Here is a 26,133-nt window from a genome sequence, read left to right as displayed (position 1 = left end):
ATGCTACCTTTTATTAATTAACCCAATGCAGTAGAGCTAACTACTAGTCATTTGTGGTTTGCCAAAGGCCTGTATCAGAGGCTTAGCCACATTTATTCCCTTAAAACAGTTTCCTTTTAAAGGCTTTACAAAGTTGAAGGTCATTTCTACTTGTCTTACAAATGCAGGCACTTTTTCTTCCATCAACAATACACAAAACTCAAGTCGAACTAGCTATGTAAGCTTTTAATGATATTCATAAATTCAGAATTAAACCTTTTTTTATTCCTTACCCTATATGCTTTAATTAGCACCAACTGCATTGATCTTGGCTTTGGTCACACAACTAACCTTTCTAAGAGCTTATGAAACAAATTTCTTTGCAACTCTAATAATTACCATAATCCCATTCTAGCTGAGCGGTTGTGTCTTCATTAGAAGCAAAATTTATCTTAATTGTTAGAGAACTCAAAATTAAGAAATAGCTATGATTAAAAATAATGAAGGCATGGGTAAATCACAGGTTGTTCCATTTGCTGACTGTCCTGGATCCCAAAGTTGGAGGATTTATATACATCTAATTTAAAATATCAATTAATATTTGCATTCTAGTAGAATCAAGCAATTTTAACAAAAAACACTGTGGTATCACAGAAGGTTTTATACACAAAAATTTGCAGCAGCCAGCCCCTGACCCATCTGCAACTGACACAAACAAACAAATCAACTCAATTTTTGCAAGTATCATAACTGTGACACTTTGAAATTTAATGATTTGCCCAAGACAGTTTGTGACAGACCAGGGACCCTGATCTTCTGGATTTCAGTTTAATTCATATAACATGTCATGGTGAATCAATCTTATGAAAAAAAAAAACAGCAAATAAAATTTTCCCTTCTTTGTCCAAGCTAGAAAAGACACACCTTAGCTATCCGAGTGAGCAATATGCAGAGGCTGCACAAAAGCATTCACCGTCCTTAGATGAAACATTCACATCCAAAACTGTACGTGTGCTTCCTTTCAATTCAAAGGACAAACTACATAGACATTAGAGGGCAAAATTTGGCCCTTTGATAGGAATGATGAAGAAATAACAATGACAAAATTACTTGAGTGGGTAGGCTGAATGAGTTCTGCACATTTGGTGTTACACTTGACTGGAAATAAACCCAGTACTTTCAATAAACACTGCTCAGATTTTTTTATAGTCAGCACAACATATCCTGCCTGCACCACTCTCTATTCTTTCTAAATAAAGAGGAAAAAAAGAGAGAGAAAGAAAGAGCACACACCCTCAATATTAAGACTGTCAAAATCCATCATTTTGAGACAACCACCAAGTCCTTAAAACTCAACAATGCCATAACAAGAAAACACATGAAATTTAGAACTTTTTCTACCAAGAAAGCATTTGCCTAAATATTATCTCAAATTCATTTTATTTCAGCATGTTTTCCTATTTACGGGCTGCAGCTATTTCATGTATAATTAACAAAATATAACAAGGTTGACTTCATATAGTAGGCATGCATGTTTGATGAAACTCATGGTGTTACTGTAACAGCCTATACTTTGCTTCAATAAAATGGTGTCTTTCCACTCAACTCAACAGACTGAGGACAGTTGCAAAAGTATGGATTTTGGCCCTGCTCTGCTGAGCCGGAAATCTTTGACATTCCTTGACAAAGGTTATTTTGAATACAAGAAATGAGTTCAAGGGAGACCAGACAAATGGTTCAAAGAGAAACCCACCATGTTACTACACAGACAGCGTGTAACAACTTCAGGGATTTACCAACAGGAAAACAAATGAAAATCAGCATTAGAAAAGAAAGTGCCACAGGAGAGCATCACACTTTTATTTTCCCTTAGATGACCATTTGTGGCAAAATAGTGAGCTGGATCTCCTTAAGTAAAGGGCGAAAAAAAGAAATGTAAGGACCAGAGGGAGGAAGGGAGAAAGAGTGAGCAAAGACAAGCTGCAAAAACTCCATCACACTGAATAGATATAAGAAAAAAATCTAAAGAAAAAAAAGGCATTTTTGTAATACTCATAATTTGTCACAGAGGTAGGTTCTTCCTCTTTCTAAGATTTACAAAACTTGATGAATGAACTTTTAAAATATATTATTATTTCCATTGCTGGCCACCTTGGTTCTCGGACTCTGCACTCACAGACCACTGTAAAGCCAACATTTAAAAGATTTGAACATTGATGCCAATTGCCCTCAACTATATGGTTGGGACAGAACTGTGGGAGGAGGTTGTGCTGGGATTGGCACAAGTGCAGGGAAGAGAGCCTGTTATCTATGGCTTAGATAAAAGGCTTTTTCTTAAAGGTTTGATCGCTTTGTTGTTAGAACACCTACATTTTTAATAGAGGTAAATGTGCTGACAGTTTGGCTTGGCATCAGCAGAAAGGATTTTATATAAATAAATTTGAAAATGAAAAAAGGGAAACAAACCATCCTGTACAGACAGCTGTTCCATTTAGAATTTACAAAGCTAAAGCAGAAGAGCCATCTGCAAAAATCAAACAAACAAATAAGGACAGGATATTATATCCTACATGCATCCTCACAGTTGGACTTGAATTTACCCAGGGGTTGCACATCCCATAAATTTTGACTCTAAAGAAATAACAATGGGGATGAACTCTACCCAGGTCCCCCCAGAAATTCAATTCCATGCTCAAGTCGGATTCCAAAAGCCACTTAAATACCCACTACCAACCTTCAAACTGCCTTCTTTCTCCACAGTGGTGTCCCTCAGGGAAACCCCTCTCCAGCACTAGTGAGAAGTCCCTCTACCTTCTATCAAAGATAAAAGGTAACTACCTCCAACTCTAGCATCCTTCCACATGTACAAGTCATTGCAGTTACAGGAAGGAGTTCACCCTGCTCCATCCAGTTCTGTAGTTACCCCTTACAGCATTTACTAAACACATTTTTAAGGACCAGAGCAGCACTGCTCTTAGTTACTCTGCAGTGGCATCAGGTAAATGAGGTTTGAATTCAGCACCATTTTCTTGCTTCACATGAAAATAAATAAACAAACTTATCTGGAAAAGAACAAGACTAAATTAAAACATGATCTGTCTCCAATTCAGATGTGGTGTGAGTGCAGCAGATTAATCCGAAGAATCTGTCTTTATTTGCTCTGAAACACAGTATTTCTACAGACCAGCGCACCCCTCATGGGCCTGAACCATTGTTTTCTGTGGCTGGTCTTCCATGGATGAAACAAAGTCAGAGAAAACAAAAAGCCTTAAAATTAAGGCAGGGCAGGCAAACCCAACTCATGGAATTGTCCAAATAACCTGAGCATTCCCTTTCATTCACGTTAAAGAAACACAAAGGTCAGAAAACTCCCCCTTTTCAGAGGTAGCATTTTCCACTCTGGCTGCCTTTTTTTACAGAGACTTTGCTTTGTACAAACATATTCTTGTTTTACAACTACTACAGACCAAGCCCATCTGACAGCGCAAAGCTCATATACCAGTCCAAGAGCAGGGAATTCTACATGGTTTTATTACATTTCATTCTCAGTCAGCCCCTAAGCCATCAGAGCGAGAAGCCCTGTCATTACCTGCATTATCCATATAAGTTTAAACATTAGAATAGATATGAGAAAATGGGGGAATGATCTTCAGAACTCCAGTGATTTTAATTCTGACATCCAGGTTTTGGGTGCTCATGGGTTTGGATTTTTTTTTTAAATCTTGCTCCGTTTTTCTACATCCTGCCCTTCCACTAAAACTTGGGTGGTATTGAGGGGTTTTCCAAGACTCACACTCCAAAATGAGCTACCTGCAATCATTTAACTATATTAGTTGGTGTGTCTAATTTGTGATGTAGGTGCATAGTTTCATGAAGGAGCTAAGGCGCTCTTCAGCTCTCACAGAATGGCATGTATGCCTCTATTTCTAATACTATTTTTTCCACTGTATATTCATCTTGATGAGGGATTAAGTCATTCAGATACCTTTTTCACCTTCCCTTCCCTATCATGCAACGTAGTTTGAATTTAAGATATTTTCCCCCTTCCCTTTCCACATTATTATTTCCAGTGTTTTGCTTTGGTTTTGGTATAGAGAAACAGGAAAAAGACAAACTCTAAGGACAACTTGATGAAAAAGAAATAGGCATTTTTAACAGTACTATAAAATTTGCTGCACAAACACAACACAAATTGTCAGTGTTTTACAAAGAACCAACACAAGCATGAGTAAGGGAAACTTTTTGAAAACCTGTTGACAATTTCCGTAACTAAACTAGAAACTGAAAACAGACATGAAGTTTCAGTGTGTCCTGTGCTATTTGTAAACATGTCCACTGGAGCCTACATTTGAAACAGGTAGAAGAGACAAAAGGTGAGGGGGAAAATAGTCTCTCAAAGGACTGAAGTGATCTTTTTAAGGTGACACAAAATATCAGAAGAACTATAACCTGGACCATCAGATCCTTATCACTAGGCAGGACAGGCTCTCCTGTATGTAATGGAACAATTCTAGAAAAAGATCCAGGTATTCCAGCATCTGAAGGTGTGCAGTTTAAATACTTTGTTTTGGATGATGACAGAGATATAAGTGAGCAATATTCAAATCTACTTTGGGATTTACCCCAAATCAGAAATTATTTTAAAAAGGACAGATTACAACCCCTCTTATGTCTTCAACTCATCCCAGCTTTGCTCACCATCCAAACTCAAGGAAAGTGATCTAAAAGCATCCGACTCCAACTCATTGCTACAAAACCAAGAAGGGAAAATGTAGGAGGATTTCCCACAAAAAGAAAATAATCTGGACTATAAAATAATCGTAATTTCTGCAGAGAAGACACTAAACACTGAAAACAGGAATACTAGAGAGAATGAAAAGAACAAATGCCAAATTTTGTGAGTTTGTTGAGTTTTTTTTTTTATTCTTCCTACGATGCACTGCAGGTATTTATGTGGGGGTGAATGCAATATTAAGTGTTTGCTTTTTTAATCCCAGCCTGGGAATGTAATAAATAAAATTAAAACTCACTGGGCATAATTATCCAGAATATTTCCTCATTTGCATGGCCAAATTCAGGGGAAAAAAAATCATATAAAGTTTGGCTTCTGCTGCAGGGCATACATTAAACCTTAGAGCTGATTTGGGAAATGCAAAAAGAGGCTGTGCTTTCACCGGATTTATCCTAACACCCTTCACCTGCAATAGTAATTAATTTCCCATGGGCCCATTTTGACAGTACAACACATGAAGCAATGTTAAGTTCAGTACTAAAAGAAAAGGAGGAAAAAGTAAAAATTATTATTTTCTTCTTACAAGGAAAAATTGATAGTAAAATCTAATGGAACCTACAAACGAAATAGGCGTAAAGCAGGATTTAAAAGGTCAGATCTATTTAGCAAGAAAAAAGAACACTTTAAGCTAATTTATTTAGAAAATGTTATGAAGAATTTTCACAGATAAAACATGGGTAGGGATAGAAAGACAGGGACTAAGGACGCTATTTGTGTTCTGTAACTCGAGTAGTATAGGGAAGCAAACTCATGAATCAAATCAGTATGGTTCTCCCTAATGAGGTAAGCTGTTAACGCCAATCCCATCACAGTGATTATTATGTATACCACATGCTGTTCTCTACATTTGTATGTTCTAGGAGAATTGAAATATGCAGATGAATCTTGGTTTAATAAGGATGGTAATATCAGTGTGTGCTTGTGTCTGCCCACTGATGCTATAGAGATGAAACACTGCCAGGATTCACAAGAAAATATCTGAGGTCAGGTTTACATTCCTCATTGCAGATCTCTGGAATTCCCAGAGTGTTCTGCAAGATGTGCCATCTATCCATCTGACAAGGTGGATTCAACGTGAATCTTTTTTTTTTTTTTTCCCCACCCCCAGGTCACTTAAGGGAACTGAAGTTCCCAGTGTTGTCCTTGACAAGTACTGTCAGTATAGTGAGGGCAGGGTGCCAGCCAAATAAAAATAGGACAACCCAGTCAAAGCTTCATCAGCGCAAATCAACATGAACTGCAGCAATCTGATTAGAGTACCCTAGCAGTTGTAGACAGAGAAAGAAATGCATACATTTATCTATGCATTTATGCGAATCTGAGTCTGAAGGAAAGCAGGCTCTGACTACCCTCATATCTCATTTACGAAGAATGACAGGTTCAACACACAAACGGCCTTCTTTACCCCAAGACTACCTAGTCTCATGTGCTCAAGTGCTAATGGTGTATAGAATTTATAACAATATAACAACGGGTGTACAACACCATACTTCTGCATCTGCCTTAGCCCTGCCTCTGTCCAGGTAAACTTTGCTACCAGAAAGTCAACGATTTCAAGCTATTTCAGCCCTGGCAGGAATAGCAGAATCATATGACATTTCAGGCTCCTTAACAGAGTTTTCTCTGTCACTAGCCAACTTAAATACCACATCCTTTGTGACGGGAGTTGAGGAGATCAGAAGCATTAATGTAACCAACGTCATTGTTAAGGATGTGTCTCAAGAGGATGCGACACATCTAAGGATGTGCCTCAAAAGCCTGGTGGGAGCAACCACTAGTCTAGCACCACCTCGAGGGGCAAAAGAGAGTATCTCCACAGGACGTGTCAAGTCAGAGGAAAACAGTTTTCCGCTTATGACAGCTGTTTGGCACAAGCTGTCCCAACTGCCATGCCTCCTAAGCACTTCTCTTGGCAGAGTTTGGAAGAGCAGGTCAGGGAAACCACTCCAGATCTTACCTCTTTGTGTACACACAGAGTGCAAGAACTCCTGGAAATAGAATTTTCTTCCTTGTGACTAACACTGCAAAGCAGTTTTGTCCCACTGCATGCAAGAAGTGGATGAGATTAAACAACCCGTGCCTCCAGGCCGCAGGCAACAAGGCAGCCCTTGCTGTTGTATTCCAAGGGGTCCATCTGGTGTAAGAGCAGCCAGCCTTGCGCAGCCCAAAGGGAGCATCTGTGCCGTATGATGAAGGGCTGGAAATCCACAGTGTTTCTGGACTGAGGTTTAATGATTTTCTGGCACATTTTCCTAACATCCATGGCAACTCTTGAGCTGCAGTATCTCTTGAGCCCACATTCCTGCATCTATTCTCTGAACAGGATGCCAACCACAGCAAACAACCAACTCAGCTTCAGGACTGAAGCTAGCATTCCAGCCAATTGCTGAACGGGTAGTCCCAGAGCTTCTCAACAGTGTTGCCAAAGTCTCAGGATCTGTGTATTTGTTTTCCTACCCATTTCATTTATTTTTAAATAAGACACTGCCTGAATTTCCCCCAGGCTATGCTTTCCATTGTTTTCCCATACGCAGACAGACCTGCACACCCACTATTCCACTGCCACATTGGAAGAGAAACAGTGCAGAAAGTATTAGTACCTAGCAAAATTCAGTCAGATTCCAACATATTTTGAGATTAGCACAGCTACGACAAAATATATTTTGGTTTGGAATAACAAAGGTACAAAGAGCTGCCCACAACAAAAAGGATGTTTTTAAAACAAGGAACTCAGGCTTCTTAGTCCCAGGATTATCACCTCCCTCCAGACTTCACTTCAGATCAGCAGTGCCTCTCCTCAAATTCCCTTACTCTGACAGTGTCACAGCAAAGATGTTGGTGAAATAAGTTTAAAAGCATCTCACTTAACACTTTGCCAGCTTCCAGCAATCTGTGGCTTACGGATTCATGTACACCTTACTGGCTTTTTCCTTTGTATTTGACCTTTACAGCATCTAACAACATCCAGTTTAATACTATGTAAGATTTAAATTCGTGAGAAACAGCCAATTCTTGCTTATTATTCACCTCCTTCATGCTGTTCCTCATTGCACAACCCTGCCTAGCTCCCTCTTCTCCAGGCTGAAGAGTCCTAGCCTATTTAATATCTCCTTGTAGAGAACAGTTTGTGACACACAAAAGAACAGTGTCAGCTTTAGAAACAACCAAGAGGCCTGAATGACAGACTCTTATAGTCAGAGCTGCACACAGCACCACCTCTGAGCAGCCCAGAGAGGACATATTTATTGGAAAGGGCTGGTCAGGCCAAGGTTGAGGTCAGTGAATACATCCAAATGGATTTGCATTTCATCTTTCAGAAATTGAAATAGAGGTTGTGAAGGGATCACCACACAGTTGTTAGCTTAATTTACTAAGGGAAAGATGTTCCCATAGTTATCCAGTGCCATAGTTAGTTCCTGCCTCCTCCTAACAGCTTACAAAATTCTCACTCTCATTTTGAGCATATTTGAAAGAGGGACAGACACCTCAACTCCAAGAAGCCACAGGATCTCATGAAAATAGAGAGCCAAGTAGAAGGGAATTAAGTTACTGTTCATCAAAGAAAAATACACAAGCTGAACCATCATTCTAGACATCATGGACTCTGCAAAGAAGACATCTCAAGAAAAAACAGGGCAATAAATTGTGCAAAGAGCTTCATCCTGCAGTCGTAAAAATGAATCATGCATTTTTAGAAGCAAACAGGGAAGCAGCAAATGAGTAAAAAGTGTTGTGCCTTCTCCCTCATTTCCTTACATTCCAAAGTTAACGTATATCTCAGGTTAAAAAAAAAAGACACCAAGCCACACCTATGGCCTGCATGATCCCTGCTCCCTGACACAGCACTGCCTTAGAGTGTCTGAGATACATCTACGAAATGAGTCTTCTCACAGGTGGGAGAAAACATGAATTCCTGAAAGATATTTCCCACATTTTTGGTTTGTTTTTTCCTTACGCAGTGTTATTGTTGCTGACATTTCAGAAGCCCTAAAGCAAGAACAAGATACAGCTTTTCCAGCTGGAGGAGAAGCCTGAGCAAATGCAACACAACTGCACAGAGCTGGAGGGAACTCAGAAGATCACTTGGTCCATGCTCACACACCAAGGGAGCTTCACCCATATGTTTGTTATTTCTCACAGACTCATCTCACCTATTTGTAGAGCCTTTCAGTGACAGATTTAACAGTCTCCTCAGGCAGTCTATGCCATGGCTGCTCTCCCATACATCCTGGTCAGGAAAGATTATCATCTCCTTCTGTGCTGCAACAGCCTTTTTGCACCTGAAGACCATTATGCTGCCTTCCCTCAGCAATCTCTTCTGGTTAAAGAACCAGAACTTATTCAATGTTTATTCGCAGGAGACATTTTCTAGACTTAGTTTGTGTCTTTTCATATAGACATGGCCATTCAAGAAACAGTTTGGGCTCTGAATCTGTTTATAGAGGACAGAAGTTTAGAAGCATGACTAGCAATGAACCTAGGACAGGTAAACACCAAGTGGCAATCCCAGATAGCGTTTACTTCACAAGGTTTGCTCATACCACTGCTGCTCCGCTCCGACACATTTGCCAACTACTTTTGCTCACTAGTTCTGTTTCGCATTTCAAGATTTGTAGAGTTGCCAGTTACCCCAAATTTCTAAATAAAGGCTGTAGATGCTAACAGTATTTTGCTATCAATGTCATAGCTCAGGGGTCCTGCACAGATCAGAGGAATTGCAGCAAGCATGCCTTCCTTTGAAGCCAATAAGAGAAAACATTGCATGAAGAAAATAGCAACTGATCTGAGTTTGTGGCCCATCACAGTACCGAATAAACCTCAAGTTAGAGAATCATTATTAGTACTAGAGAAACAAATACTTTTGTCACCACTCTCCTGAAGAAATGAGTTAGGGTTTGTTAATTTGAGAAGGTACAAGATGACTCAAGCCTCCATCCTGCCACATGCACATGCTAGCCAGGGAAGGGAAGTACTGGCAGCCCTGGGGAAAGCAGCCTCATGCCTTTCATCAGTGTTAAAAAGACTGAAAGACCTCTGTGCCAGCCACACTGCCCAGCTGGCTGCTGCACTAGATGCAGCTGTGATTTCTTACCCTGCTGAGTGAGAAGTTTCTGTAACCACATCCCTAACCCATTTCCAGGAGGCTATTTGACAGGCTGAAAAAGTCTTTGCAAACACTGTAAAATACTGAGGAGAGAAAGACTCCATTAGGAAAGAGACATCTGGTTGTGGCTGGGTGTTTTTTGATGTTTTTGTTTTATTTTGGCTTTTGGTTTTACCTTTTTTTTTTCTTTTCTCTAAACTAGAAGTACTTCGGAAATTCTTTCCAGCATGTATCTGTAAAGCCCCTAACATGCTACCTGCAGGTGAAGGACAGGGAGCCTGGCCCTACATTTAAAGCTAGAAACTTAGTGGAGCTCAAGAAAAGGGAGTGAATCCCTTCTGAGTTACAAGCATCTATGAGAAGCAAATGAATTTTGCTTGCCACCTCCCCATCCCTTGACACTGACATCCTCCCTACAGATCAAGGGCCAAGACAGAAAGGATTATTCTGTTCTCATTAGACTTTCTTACTGCTCAGGTTTTCCCCTGGAAGCCCCAGAAGATGCCTCCCTTCCCAAAAAACACTTACAGTGCAAAACACCAGGAGCGAGGGCTGTACGGTCCCTGTAGCCCTGAACTTAATTTTTCTCACTCTGAACTGAAAATAAATTCAAAGAGAGTCTGCATTTATATGTTTGGGCCTACGCCAGATGGCTTTTGGTCAGAGATGGTCAATGTAGTACATGTACTGCTTCAAAAGACTGCATAGATACTCAAAGTCATCTTTCCCTCCCCCCCAAATTCTCTGAATTCAAGGACTTCATGGCACCTTCACTTCCAGACATCTCTACCTTGTTACTTTCTGCTCTGTACCATGCCATAGAGGAGAAATGCCAGCATGATGTAAGAAACTGTATTTTCTGACTTATTAATTCAGTGTAATTCAAACAACCCCTGATGTGTACCTGCATTCCTAACGAAGCAGAAATCCTGAAAAGTCAACAACAAAGAGGGATAAAATTAAATCCACTTCCTTTTTAATATGGAACAGACCTCTATGGCTCAGCAGCATATTTTCTAATTTTGTCTTTACCTCTCATTAGAATGGGGATAAATGCATTGCAGGCAGCTATGACCTCCAACGCTTCACAACAACAGCACTGTAAGCCCCACATCCTCAGAAAAGACTGAGAGATCTGTGTTTTTGGACAGCCACAGAAAACATACACACTACAAACAAAAGAAATAAAATATTTAGCTAGATTAACAGCAGGCATGCAGCAGGGATAATACTGAGAGTCCTACACATGCATTGGTACAAGAAAAATTACTTCCTCCTACAGATTCTACTTTCCTGTACCACAAGGCATTGGGAACAATTTGCAGGAACAGCTTTGTCTTGAAGGAGGTGAAGAAGGGAATATGGCACTTCTTTGCAGGGCTTGTGCAGCAGACACAGCTCTCGTATGAATAGATGGGAGATGCCTCTCCTTGCACAGGATGTGTCACCTAAGGACAACATATAGGTACCATACAAGGGGATGGCAAATCAGAGATAACTTGATATGCAGCAGTAGGAACATTAGTGATGCTGGCACTAAAGCTGAGGAATAGAAACAAGAGGTCTCTTAATGGCAGATGGTGCTAAGTAGTCTTCTTCCATCATCGAGACAGTCCATATTGCTGTGTTCAACTCCAGACTGTATAACATCTTAACATCCTACTGAAAGAAAAGAAGGCATGAGTTTTCTGTGTGTTATCTGCTAATCTCAGCTCTCACGGATACATTCTGAACTGCCCACTCAGCCAGGACCAGAGCAGCTACTGGGTGGCCTTCATTCACAGGATTGCTGCAGCTGCAGGGAGCCTCTGGAGGTCTCTGGCAAAAGTCCCCTGCTCAAAGCAGAGTCAGCAACAGGGTCAAGTTCACAGATGCTCCAAAAGCATCTTTGCTTGGCACTGTCTTCCCAGCCACCACATTTTGCCATGGAAAGACGGCAAAACTGTATATTCCTATGGATGTCTCCATTTTTTGTGTGTAATTTCTGAAAGCTCAGCTGGTGACACAATATTTATTTCCTGAGAAATAGTTACTGAAGATAGAAATAAAAAATATGGGGAGACAGAAGGCATTCATGCCAAGTTCACTTGCACACGCATGTAGTTCAAATACTAGAGATGATGAGATATTCAGGCTTAGTCCCTCATATGGCTCCACTTAATTTAATGAAGGCTGATCACTTTACACAGGGAATCCCAGGGTGTCCATGGAGGTGTGTGTGTGTATAATATGCTTACACAACTAGACTCTCTCTCAAAAACATACTGCTGGCATCAATACTAGTCCCAGTTTATCATCTTTCAAAACAAAGTCATTAACTCTCTTCTTAAGAGCAGGCACAAGTTGCAGAGAGCTGCCTACCCACTGCTTACAGAGCCCAGCTCTGAACGAGCCTGGCCTACAAGCCTGTAACAAATCAACTGCTTTCTAAATAGAGGCATATTTCTCAAAAGACGTTTTTTGCTTAGATAACTAAGACAAATGTCCCATTTACATGTTAATTAAGCTACACAATTCCCATATGCATTAAAATTACAAAAACACTTGCTTTACAGTGCACACAGCAATAAATCTTATAATTAAGAAAGGGGAGATTACATTTCTTGGAGAAGATGCTTTTACAGAGTTTTAACACTCCTTACGATAAGAGAATGAGCAGCTGGATACTGCATGCCTGGAGCCAGACCCCAACTTTCCTACAGTCCAGAGCTGCTGCAATACAGAGCACTAGCTAAACTACGGTGCCTAGTGGAATTACAGTTACTGGAAGTGTCAGACATTTTGTGCCATGAGCAATTTGAACAAGATTTGAAAACATACTCAAGGGTATACCATGCACACTAGAGAGCAATACAGTCTTTAGATCTGAATTCAAACGTCATGTTCTCACAAACTTTCCATCTATATTTTGTTGTAACAAATTATGCCATAATGTAGGCTAGCGGAACCTAAAATTTTCAAAAATGGTGAGGAGGAACACGCTCCACGAATACTTTGTTGTTCAGTCTTTCCCCAGCTCATCCGCTGGCTTAGGTTCAATTGTGTTAGCAAAATAACACAAAGGATTTGCTTCTTGTCTGCATTTTCCTTTGAATTTCATCCCTCTTTCTGTCCCTTACTGCTACATCCACTCTTGACTCCAGTACTGCACCAGCAGCACTTCACCTTGTGAATCTTTGAAAAACTTGTAACTTCCTGACAACAATTCCATAAATTTAACCTCTCTCAAGACGGTGTCCCAGACGTGTAAAATGTGTAATACAATTTGGAGGAAAAAAAAAAAAAATCCTTCCTTCTTCCCTGCAAAACAGCTTCAGTACAGCTATTGGAATTATCAGACAAAGAGAGCTGGGTGTCTCACGGAACAAGAAAGCTGTAACCTCCACTGTGCCAGTGAGGCTCGTGCCCTTCTGGAAGGAGGGGGATTTCTGAATTTCAGCCCAACACTTTCATACACTGAGGGCTTCCCTCTTCCCCTTCAGGGCACCTCTGCTGATACACCAAATCCAGCCATAAGAGAATCACTTTTACCAACTGTAAATCAAATCTTTTTTTTTTTCTTCTTTAAAAATTTACTTTGGTTTTGTGATCATATCTACTCTATGATCTACTCATATCTACTATAGATCTACCTACATCATATAGTACAGACATATAAAGTTAAGACTCTCCAGAGAACCGCATTGGAAGGGAACTGCTTTAATCTTCACTAGATCACGTGTAACTTTTGCTTTTATGTGTGATATATTCAAGGCAATGATTATGTAAAATCCCACCATTCTTATTATGTTTGTATCCTTGCCCTAAATAATTCTATGGTAGATCACAGATTGATGCTTGTCATCCTTGGGATACTGAAGATGAGGAAGACACTTGCAGTAGCATCACAGATTCACATATTGTAACCTGACAAGGAAGGCACTGGAGACGTCCCACATCTGCATCATAACAGAAGAGTTCTTTTCTGCTTCAATATACAAAGACACAAGTTGCCTTTCAATGATCCACTCAATCTTAAAGAATCTGTTTTTCCAAGAAAACAGCAAAATACTTTATTTCTCTTAATTCTCAGGAAAGTTTCCATTTTACTTCCTTTTGTTATATCACCTACATCTTATCAATTCTGTCTACCATTTAAAGAGCACAAAGGTCTCACATAACAGAGGTTTTGCCCACTTGTCAAAAGATTGGAGCTCCAGCAGGCTGATCCCTCCTACAGCTCCACCTCTCTAAGCAACATCTGAAAAAAATACGTTAAATGCTTAAGCTCCTAACGCATTTCAAAAATATCCTTGCTACTCCCTTAACTATCAGAAGCACACGAAATTTCCAGTAATTCCATTTCCATTTTTCAGAACTTAGCTAGATTAAAAAAAAATATATATCAGATTCTATTGTTCCACATACTAACTTCAAAATATGCATTTGCAGAAATAATTCATAAATATTTAGTCACTAAAAATCCATAGGAAGCAAAGGAGAAATTACGAAATACTCCAAAAAAAGTGGTTACTTATTTCCTCTCAACTCTTTATGATAAAATCTGGGTTTCCTGTCAGGTTTCATCTCAGAAGGGATTCAGCTCAGTATTTAAACTGAAATTTGCCTCTGGTAGACACAGATATTTCATCACTACATTGTCCTACTGAATGGGCATTATTTCACACGAAGTATACCATACCTTCATTATAAACATGCTATGCTGTAACGGCTAACAAGAAAAATTGTAAATTATCTACTATAGCAAAACAGATAGTATATTAAGGGGATGACATGTTCTGATTAATCAAATAATTTTTCCTTCTCTTTTGTTCCCCTCTAAAACTTCAAAGCAATCAAGTATTGTTTATGCATAAAATTTAATCCTTTCACCAACCTGTAGTTTGATTGAATTTGCATTCTCTATTTCCTACAAGTCAATGTGAAGAGAGCCTCATGTAATTGAAACCATTTCCCCTCTAGTTCTTCTATCTTTGCTATTAGTAGCTCTATTATGCCTAATATCTGTAATGTTGGCAGATTAGAATTTCACTTAATGCAACCTGTATTTATAAACCACTAGGATGAAAAAAAAAGAACAAATACAAGAAAGAGGAAACAATAATTACCTGTCTTTGATGCCACACAGATCAATGTGTAAATCACTAAAATTCCCCAGGGAGCCTTGCTGAACTAAAATGAGGTCCTTGGGCTGGTTATCAATAAAGATGAGCCTCATACAGCCTTGAAAAGCAGTAATGGGATTTAAACATGGGGAATCGGTGAAATTGTCAGGGCACCCTGTGGGAAAAGAGAAGAGGTAGAGAAGAATATTGGAATGTTCATCTATTTCTGCTGGGATTTCCTGATGCAAGAACTCAGAGGCTCATTATTCCAAGTGTTTTCATTCCTTGTGCCACGCAACCTTCTGTGTTATAAATCCTTCAGTAAGAAAAAAAAAAAAAAAAAAGAGGAAAAAAAAAGAGCAGCCACTGGAAACATCAGAGTATGTGGTTTTCACATGTGCTAGGCAAAAATCAAAATGTGTTTTTTTCCATCTTCTTTAAACTCCACATGTTATAGCAACTGACTCCCATAAAAAAAGCTGTGCAAACTGTAAAATCATTATGGGTTAAATTCTGCTGCTGAGGCCATCCACAGAGTAAAAGGATTAAATACTATGGATAGCAAGCAAGAAAACTATTTGTATCTGAGCTTCCTCAGTATTTGGCCAGCTCTGAAATCCAAAGCCTCCTGTGCATCCTCACCTAGTGTTATATCCAGATGGTTCATCGAGATCAAAGCCTCACTGCAGTAAGCATTACACAGAAATATATTAGATAAAAAAGACAGTTGATGACACTCCCTTTATCTAAATTAATGCTTCCACTCCAAAGAGCAGAAGGTAGTATTTTTCAAGACTGTTCTTTCCATTTTCAAAATTAAGCTAAACCTACATTCATTTTAATGAGCGCACAGTACCTAAATACCTTTGTAGATATGAGCTGTACGTCAACTAAGCTCTGAAGTCTAAAGTCACTGAGCCTGATCAGGAGAGTGATATCAACAGGAATATTAATAATACTAATAGTCCTCAGCTCTGTTAGCAGTTCTGCTCATTCTCTCTCTGTCAGGGTTGACCAAGACGCTTCAATCTCCCTACAGTGCTATATGCACTGCGACTTCATAGGGGGTCTAAAATAAATTATTACAACATTTTCTCTTAACTGCAAACAGAGTGCACCTGGGGAGACATCAATGGTGACCACCTGAGGATCTGCATCATGAAAACCTGTCCTGCATCTGTCTGAAACAACCTACCTCCAAAATAGTAGCTGTTCCCAGAGTAGATCCTTGAGACAGTGGTTGCATGGCTGGCAGTGGCAGCATTGTTATCCAGCGTCAGGGTAATGCGATGTCTTCTGGCATTGATGTTAACAGAATGCCAAAGCCCATCGTGGAGATTGGTCCCTGGCAAAAAAACAAGCACAAAGAGTGAAAAAAGGTGCAGGAGACAACTGTATTCTTCAAAACACCTTTTGCTTCCAACCTGTGATCACAAATATGCAGCTGACTCCAAAATAGGGTGAACTGGCAGCTGAAAAGAACTCATTACCTCTGGAAACAAACTGGCATAGAAGAAAAGGTCTGAGAAAGCTTTTGAGAATTTTTAAGTAGGTCATCACACATTTTAATCTAACCTGGTCCTGGTTCTGCAGGCATTCCAGCAAGCTAGAATGGCCTTTTCCTTTCTGGTAGCACACTATTACCATTTTGTGAGTGTTTGTGTCTTCTTTTCAGTCTCCTGGAAAATGCTCATAGCTCACAGGAGTGCACAGACAAGATCTCTGCTGAGCTTCTGATACTAAACACATGCCTGAGATTGCAGAGGATTAGATTCAGTGAGATGGTTACACCCTCTTTTCAGCTCCAGTATGAAACCTGACAAACTCCAGTAGATGCCAGAAGGATTTGTGTTTCCTAAGACCCTCCAGCACTAAGTTAGTGGACAGTCTTATTGATAGATGTACCAAAGCCTTTCTATACTGGATTTCCACACGGGTCTTGTGAGAGCTGAGACTGTTGCTCTGACCAGAAAACTACGAAGGTGCATGAGAGGTTATGCTACCAGGTAGCCTGTTTCTCTTCCAGACACTTGCACCAACTGGGAAATAACTTTTCTGTGTCCTTATTCTGAAAATCAGTGTTGCATCTCATGGCTCTTGAAATACCCCCACACAGCTACGAAGAAACTCCACATTCTCTATTCTGACAGCCACGAAAATCAGTGGGCAAGCTTCTGACCGCACACATGGTGGTGAAGATCAAAAGTAACCTAATTACAGCTCAAAATATGTTCCCATCAGGCTGGAGTCCCTGAGACCAGGCACAAACAACTAGCATTTACTCTCCTCCATAAGGGAATATTTCTTGTTAATGTAGCTTTAGAAGAAACAAACGAGCACTTAGTGACAAAAAGAGGTGTGAGAACAGATCAAAACAAAATTTAAAAAAAAATGTGGGTGTTAAGTGTATGAAAAGCCATTTTATTATGAATTTGAAAATGAGACAATTTCCACAGCAATGGCTGTTAACGCATGCACAATTTCCATAGAATAAGATGACAGCTTCCCAGCAAAAATGCATGATTTTTCATTTAGAACAAGTCTATTTTGAAGTGAATTATGTTGTTGAGTTTGTGAAGATGTTAAAACAAAGCAGGTCCCATCTAGGGCAAAAATAGGTCCATTTTTGAGCAAGCATGTGTTTATTGTGAGTACCTGATGTCTGCAGGACACGGCACTTGCAATTTCTGCATATTTTCCATGTGTAAGTAGGCAGTTTAGCAATATTTTTGGACAGCACCAAAGGCTGGGCTCAGGTTCATGATTTCAGAACTACATAAAAACAAATATACCCAACGAAATATTGACATTGTCTCAGCTTTGTCAACAATTTAATTAGCACTGCCATAAAGGCTGGAAAATCAGTTTACAGCACTGAATTGCAGCAAGCTAAGGCTGTAGCAACTTTCATGAATAAGGATAGATGTAGAGCTGCCTCATTTTCTATCATAAAGGGGACTGAAACGCATACGGAACAGCTCTGCTTTGACAACTCTGTCAGATTTTATCTCTGCTTCTTTTAATAGACACATCTGCCCTCTTTTAGTCCGTACTGGGAATATTTTAAAACTACAAATTTTTAAACAGCTGCTCTTTTAGAAAATACTATTATTATTATTTAGTTCCATCTGAGTTCCATCAGTCTATTACTCATCCACCTTTGGGAATTGTGTAGTTAACCTACCCAGAAAATTAATTTCCCAGCCTCCCACCCAGCATGCCTGCATAGCAGCAAGGGATGTGCAGAGGTCCTGGGCTGAAAACATTTCTGTCTGTGATGCCAGCACAGCTTATATAGCTCACACTGGGATGGCAGCTGGGCTACGCTGGTCCTGCCTCTGTTGCACAGTCTGAAATTGTTTCCCTGGTGTCTCTGGGAGCCAATGCATAGCTGTTCTGGCAACTGTTTACAAACAACTCCTCCTGAATTTTAGGTAAGAGAAGCAACCCCATTTCACCCTCTTGCATCCCCCCAGCTGCACAAAGCAACGTGCAAACTGGCTAAGGGGACCAACGAGGGGGTGTGAGGAGAGGAAGCCCATAGTCAGCCTCTCCTCTGAGTGTAGTGTGAAGGAAGAGTGTAAAGGTTCAGGCAGAGGAAGAAATTCAGCTCTGAGGCTGCCTCAGCTTGTGCTGGGGAATGGTACAGTGGCTGAGCTGGCTCCCAGATGACTTCAGCACAATCTGAGGATGGAGGTCTTCATGTGACCTGACTGAAGAAAATTTATCTTGACTATTTAAGAACACAGAGGCTAAGTTAATTGTCAGGTACACTGTGTGTGGAGATCGCAGAATGCCAACTTTCCATGTTTAGACCTACCTCAAGCTGCACAGAGTGGTTCTACCACTGGAAAGCAAGAGAAAATTTGAAAAGACAAAGGAAGATGAGGTGCTTCCTTATTTTATCATCCTTTCATTCTGTGTGGTTAGACCTTTGTATTTTAAAGGGGAACAGATGAGAGTAAACGAAACTAAAGTACCTTCACTGATTTCCACCGGGTTCTGCGTCTCTTTTTGAATAAGTAGTGTCAATCTCCCACTATGAAGGTAAACCAAGAGAGGTCCCGAATTTTCAGATAATTCGGTGAACAGAAGCAAGCCATCTTTATTCCATGTTCGAAACTGGAAGCTGACAGACAAACCATCAATCTGAGGAGTGCCGGGTAGTAGCAAGTAGCTTCGACTGGCACTGACAAAGGTGATAGGAACAATTTGTGGTTCTGAGCAAGAAAAGGTCACATTCCCCTGCAAATAATAAAAATCAAACATAGTCAACACGACGATTTTTTTTTCGGTCATCCCAAAACATCCATAGTTAAATAAGATCACTGGATTTCTAATGGCCCTCCAGGCTGAAATAGGTACTGTTATTCAGATACAAATCTTTGTAACTCATTAGGAAATGTATCTTTCTATTCTTGGAAAACACATCTGACTTCAAAAATTTACTTTAACTCCAAATGGAGGGGAAGGGAGGTCAAAAATCAAAACCTCAGTTCCCTGAAGGATCTAAATGTGTCCAAATGTCCCATATCAAGACCATGCCTGGGTGCAGAAGGGCTCATCTGGTAGCCCAGACAGACCATTTCCACATGGAAACATCTGCTTTGTCCACTTGAACCTTCATGTGCTGCAGGATGTGATACAAACGTTCTGTGTTGGCTCTGCACTGAAGGGTCTACAGGGGTGTGAACAAGGCAAGCTGCAAGTGAAGAAACACAGCATCCCCCAATGCACAGGGATCTAACAAAATAGACTAGATCTATTCTAAATATAAGCCAAAATGCAGCCATTAATGACAGTACCTTTTTGCCCATTTACACCAATGCTACATAGCCTTAAAAGTAAAAACTCTCTCATCTACTTGAATCTACTGCCTGGGGCAAAACATGAGGCAAAATTCCTGGGCTTATTTCAAATGTTCCATATATAACTTGCAGTATCAGTATTGGTTGTTTTCTTTTACTCAAAGTGACACAGCCCTGCGCTACTCCAAATAATAAAAATCCCCTTAATAATAATAATGCAAATAATTAAAAATTATTATTATGAAATTATTTCAAAATTAATAAGGAAACTCAAGAAAAAGTCACTTGGATACAGTACTTAGAGTAGGATGTAACAATAGTGAGTTTTCCTGGCCAGTGCTAGGTCTCATGGTTTCCAAGGGACATTTTGCGGAATTTTTAAAACATTACATACACAGCAAGTGTGGTGAAATCCAACATCATTTCAATGCCAAACTTAGTTGATTACCTCAGCCATCCAGCCCTGAAATCAGTGGTGCTATTTACCCAGAAGAACAGCACATTTATTCAAAGCAGTCAGCAGAATCTGTACCAGCATGTATCACTGTAGTTTCTAGACGAAACAACTCAACCGTTTTGTTCAGCCATTGTAGATTACCCAACCAGGTCATTCAAGACATGTAATAAAATCTTAACAATATATAAAGCCAGGATGCATTTAAAGCCACTCCAAGAGATTGTTGCAGCCAGCCTGCTTTGAACTAGGCTGTTCTGTAAAATACCAACTAGAATCTGACAAAAACGTATGAGTAAAAGTCTTTCTCCATGGTACTGCTTCTCATCAGCGCTGGTACCTCACTCTAACAGGATAATTATAATGAACAGCACTTGATGGATATGCAGAAAGTTGCACAGTGCTTGTGGAATTCTTCTCTGAAATCTCAGACAGCTGATGGAACTGTTCCCTATCACTTTCAAATGTCTTTCTAATATTTATTTTAAAATAGAAAATGAACTGTCAGAAAGAGACCAAGTTATCCCTCGATGAAGCAACCCTTGATAGATATATATCTATATCAAGTTATTTACATATTTCCTACCCAGTTAGAAGCAGAATGCTACATACCAGACTTAGCAATGACAAAAGGTCTCCATGGGTGTACCATGTTAGAATGAGTTTTTAAATATAAAGTTTATCCAAATTCACCCGAACATTAGTCAGGTGGGAAGTAGAATGGAAATTTGCTCTCAGCCTTTAAAAAGTTTTTTACTACCTGCTGGGTTTTCTCTGCATAAAAGAAGCCACAAGAGCTTTTTTTTTTTGTTATTTTTGTTGTTATATTTCCACCTCCATTTTCAATCAAATTCATGACAAATTACACAAAACAAAGGCAGTCAACTGTAGTAGTATACATAAATATGATTACCTTTCTCCAGAGCTTTTTAAAGGTTTAGACATTTAAAATGCCAATGACAAATTTTCTTTGGAATTTTAGACATTTAGACAGTGATTCAAGTAACTCTGCACAAAGTAATAAGACACTTACAGACCTTATACATACATAACAACGGAGCTTGGAAGAAAGTTCAAACGTTATCTGAGTCTGCACTCAAGTATCTAATTTGCTCCACTGGCAGTGGGAGACCGTAACAAAATGAAAGACTGTCGAGGGGAAGATTTGCAACAATCATATAGGATTTCTGTTTCAAAGCTCTTCATAGATTTTTACCTATCAGCAGAACAAGCTCTGCCTAGACTGACTTAATGGTGCTGGAGAAGTTGAATGCTAAGATGAAAAAAACATATTTGCAATGCACAACAAACTTTCAGTCAACCTTAAAATAAGCCACTGTAGCCAATATGCTTCAGCTGTTTGCAGCAGCACTATAGCAGAGCATATGCAGGGACCCAAATCTAAGGCCAAATTTGTCTGCTTCTGATATGAGGTTCTCAGCATGTGCAACTAGTCCTAAACTCATGGATTGCTGTGACCCCTTGAAAAACTCCAACACTCTAGTTATTCACACTAGCTAGTAATTCATGCCATCTGGGATCCGCACTGAAGCCTCGTACTGGGACAGGAGCAGCAGAGGGCTTACTGAACCCATGGCCAATGCTTGGACATATGGGCAGGATCTACACTTCTCCTCCCATGCTCAACCAGGCGAGATATCAAGATCTGTAGCCTCTCCATTGACTACACTGAAGCAGAGCAGGTGTGATCCCACCTGCCACAAGAACAAGCAGGTGAGAATACATCGAGGCAGTACTGCAATACTCTGTGTACACCAGACTAGAGGGACATATGGGGTATAGAAAAGAGGCATGTTTGCCCTTTGGGAAGGTTCTTTTAACAAGGTATTTTTGTTACTCTTATTCAGTAACTGAGACCTCCATGATATAAGGTGTAGTAAGTAACTAATTTTAGTCAGAGCTAAAAACTAACACGGATATTTAGGAAAAAATGTTAAATAAATCAATTGATGGCATGGGAACTTAAATCAGTTCAACTGACTCATTTAGGAGGCAAACACCTTCTTAAAGCAGCATTCCAGAGCAAAACCAGATGATGTAGTTAATATACACCAACAACAGCTGCTGTCATCTTTACACTGACCAATGCTGTCTACCTTCCTAGAGGCAATAACATGAAAATTTGAAAAAGAAATACACAACAGTTACTTTGAAGAATGTTCATCCACTGAAGTGGGATCCATTCCCACTGCAAAAACTGTTAAATTTACCCTGAATGTTATTCTCAGACAAATCATTCCAGCAGGTTCTAGTCAGAAAAGTAAACAGCTCCCTCTAAACCTGCATCTGATCAGGAGCATTTTGCTTTAATTGGCAGCAGTTCCGGGACTCTCCAGGGTATATGCAAGACTTCTGGCAGACACTTGATTTTATAATTGAACCCAGTTTAACTGAAAAGTAAAAGCTCATTGGTTAGGAAATGGGATAAGAAGAGTCCAATCCCTAGAGAAAATAAAGGAGATGCTCAGCTCTACCCAGCTGCTGAAAACTCCAGTTATCATGTGCCATTTGAGAATTCCATTGAGTCCAGCGTCTCCAGACTGATTAATGACTGCTCTAATAAGCAGCAAAATCTTTCCAAAAGAATTCTTATTGTTCTAAGCCTAGAAATGCAATGGAGATATTTGCAATTTGTTCACTGTCTGCCATGACACTTGTGTCCAGACAAGAGTGCAAGCACCCTACATTTCTCCAGGCGGGGTATGGTCACAGGGGTGGTTCTTGTTCATGTAAGATGTTGAATGAACAGGTGACAGCACGTTACAGCATCTTATGGAAGAATCAGAGCCTTTCCTACTAAAAAGAGAATGGAAAAATACAGCTGCTCAGTGATGAGGATAAAAGTGAATTACATAGAAGATCCTCTGAGCCATAAGCCTCATCCACTACTGACTGGAGTCTTTCCAGTGACTTCTGTGAGACTTCAATAAAACCTGTGTAACTTTAATGAACTGTTTCAGCCTTTTCTGGCTTTTCTTCATGTAGTGTTACGTGCTGTTGGGTGAAGACAGAAGACAGGTGTGCCACCACAGTCAAGGCAACTGGTGACACGTTTCTTATACATCCCACTCACTCTCCCAGAATACTAATCAAAAGTAATATGCACGTGGGAAATTATTCAAACTGACAGCTGAACTGAAATCCTCAACATTTAGCCTAACAAAGGATACAGGCCAAGATCACAGCTTGAACAGGAAGAACAATAAATGAGTACTTCTGAGCTTTCATTCTACCTGTGGCTTAGAGAATCAAATGGTCACTTACTTTCCTCATTAATCACTCTATGGATACTATCCAATAAAAAGGATATCTTGTTTTCTGCCGAGAAGTAGAAAGGAAGATTTCATATGACAGGTAGAGGGACTAAAATCCCAGGCCTGGCTGAGATACAAATGTGGGTAAACTGGCAAGAATACCTCCAGCTTGGAAATTGGAGGACTATTTCTATCTGTGAAGAGATTGGGCTTGCAGATGAATTTGCAAAAGCATAACAGAGAAAAAAGGTGACCTCTGATACAGTTTTAAAAGGATAAGATGAAAGATGATCATTTAACTCTGAGCAACTGGATTTTAACAATGGGGGCGGTCCCTTCAAATCCTGGTTTTAAATTAACTGTGTCAAGCAGAAGAGATGTCAGGAGACCCACACAGATTTCAAGTGCTTCTCAAATCGAGACACATTGCTAAGCATTGAATGAAAAGCAAATCGAAATGAGATACCAGCTCCAGCCTTCCAAAATAGTGGTGCAAATTGTCTTCAAACAGGATGTGGGAGCACCAAGACACATGGTGCTACTTGAGCTAGGACCTGTCTCCACTGAATGAACAACTAGTCCATCCCAAGAGAAGCACTCATACTTTAAGAGAAGTTCCTATACTGAGGTGGGTTTCTCTTTCTCTGAGCAAAATTTCATGACAGAAATCATGATAGGAATCTGAAATCAATCCTGATCCAAGTTTCATTGAAATTAACATATCCTTCTGATAATCACCCCTGTGATTGAGAACTGCCCTATCTTTACTCACTGTAGGTATCACATGTCAATAAAAGGCCAATTGTTTATCACATTGACTTAAGTTGTTTACATTAAGATAATGTTCATATGTGGAAAAGTAAAACTTAACAAATAAGAAAGCTTCAAAAAACCCGAAACACTGTGACCATGACAGAATCAGGGATGTGATGCTTGGCTAGACATTTCTGTATGTTCTTTATCTTAGACTCCTAAGTTATGTCACTGGCCAGAAGCAGAACAAAGGATTTTACTGTTTTTATGCCCATAGTAACTGTACAATATTGTTTCATTATATGGTACAATAGCTAAGAGCTACTGACAAAAGATGGAAGCATATATAGAGTTAATTTGGAAAAAATATGCATCATTTCCTTCAGAGACAGGAAAAGGAGAAAAAAAAAAAAGCACAGGAGAAAACACACACAAAAAACCATAGAGCACTTAATATTTTCCCTTTTTGAACAACAAGCAGCAATGAAGCCAGCCTTTCAAATTCATCTTGCCAGAGTGAAAAATATAGAAATCTTAGATCAAACTGGCAACTTAGCACAATTCAAGCCCAATTTTTGTTCTAATTCAGGGCAAACTGATCTACAGCTTATTAGGTTTCATTGCCTGTAACAAAACACAGCAGTAAGAAAAGTTTTAAAAAATTATTATGAAAACAGAGCCACATCTACCTTAAAACAGAAAAGCGTTTAAAAAACAATTTTTATAAGTTTTTCTTTTATTTATTAGTTTTTCTTATTAGATTTTCCTCTTTTAAACTCCAATCATCTGTGTAACAGAAGACACACAGCACAGCACCAGCCTGAATCGGTACGAACTGCACACGCTCCAGGCTCTTGACTGTGGCAGGGTCAGCTTGCCCCTTTCGGTTATGCTGTGCAGCCAAGTACCAAGCAGTTCCCAGGGCCTTAGCAACTGGAACAAGACCTTAAAAAAATAAATTTAAGCCTTGGCTTTATAGTAAATTACATTGTCTCCCATTTTCCTTATCCCCTGCTAACTCCTATGACAATAATTAGCCATCTCTCTTGCTCTCCTACAGGGACTAACAGCCTTATCACCTCCCGCCTTGGAACATCCTCCTCTGCTCAGCAGGCACTAACTGCCCTATTCACTCAATTTGACTACCCAGATAATGTAATAAATTAAACTCGGAACAATTGTTTCTAACCTGCAATTTGATGAAGGCTGATGACTCCCAAAAAGGCCTTGTTTGCTCAAAAACATCTTTTTTTTTTTTTTTTTTTCCTGCATATGTCAACTAGTCTTACAAAAAAAAAATACGGTCTCTCTCCCTGAAAGACTTGCTTCACTTGTGGTAATCACAACTATCCAAATCCTAACACAAAGAGACTTTCATATCAAGAAAAGGAGAGTTTATTATTGCCACTACATGCTGGATTAAATATTTACAGCATAAAAGTCTTTAGAATTGTAGACAAAGCCAACTGAAATCAATGGGAAAACTGTCATTTAAAGAGATTTTATTGCAAGATCTTGATTGAGGTGACACGCTTAATTTCTTCCAAAACAATCCTGTTATACCATTCAGCAACAATAAAATGGGACCTTAAATTAACGTTATTTATATGGACTTTTCTTACTATTCCCACTGCAGGTAGGATGTGAAGGAGACTCATCTGAAGACCCAGTGAGCAGATGGGAAGATAGAAGAAATCACAAAAAGCTATTTTTACAGAAACCAAATATTTCTGGAATACGATTCCCTTGCCTTACCTAAAGAACAGCAAATTCAGTTCTCTTTTTAATGTGCTTGTGTGACTCAAGCTTTCATTAAATAATTGGGTAAAACTTTTTTTTTTTAAATAAATTAGTCCTATCGGA

General features: G+C 39.5%; 1 protein-coding gene across 1 annotated transcript in view; it reads right to left on the bottom strand.

Moving 5' to 3' along the window:
- Positions 1–26,133, bottom strand: part of LOC104461091 (contactin-associated protein-like 5) — a gene marked incomplete at its 5' end in the record, with an annotated part of 148,545 nt that overhangs the window by 111,768 nt on the left and 10,644 nt on the right. The window contains 3 exons of the mRNA XM_010072547.1: positions 14,984–15,155; positions 16,176–16,325; positions 18,961–19,225. Coding sequence (XP_010070849.1) covers positions 14,984–15,155; positions 16,176–16,325; positions 18,961–19,225 — 587 coding nt within the window. The remainder of the gene's footprint in view (positions 1–14,983; positions 15,156–16,175; positions 16,326–18,960; positions 19,226–26,133) is intronic.

This window comes from Pterocles gutturalis, unplaced genomic scaffold, assembly GCF_000699245.1.
Source record: "Pterocles gutturalis isolate BGI_N339 unplaced genomic scaffold, ASM69924v1 scaffold14082, whole genome shotgun sequence".
Taxonomy (NCBI): domain Eukaryota; kingdom Metazoa; phylum Chordata; class Aves; order Pterocliformes; family Pteroclidae; genus Pterocles; species Pterocles gutturalis.
This window is presented reverse-complemented; position numbering and strand designations above follow the sequence as displayed.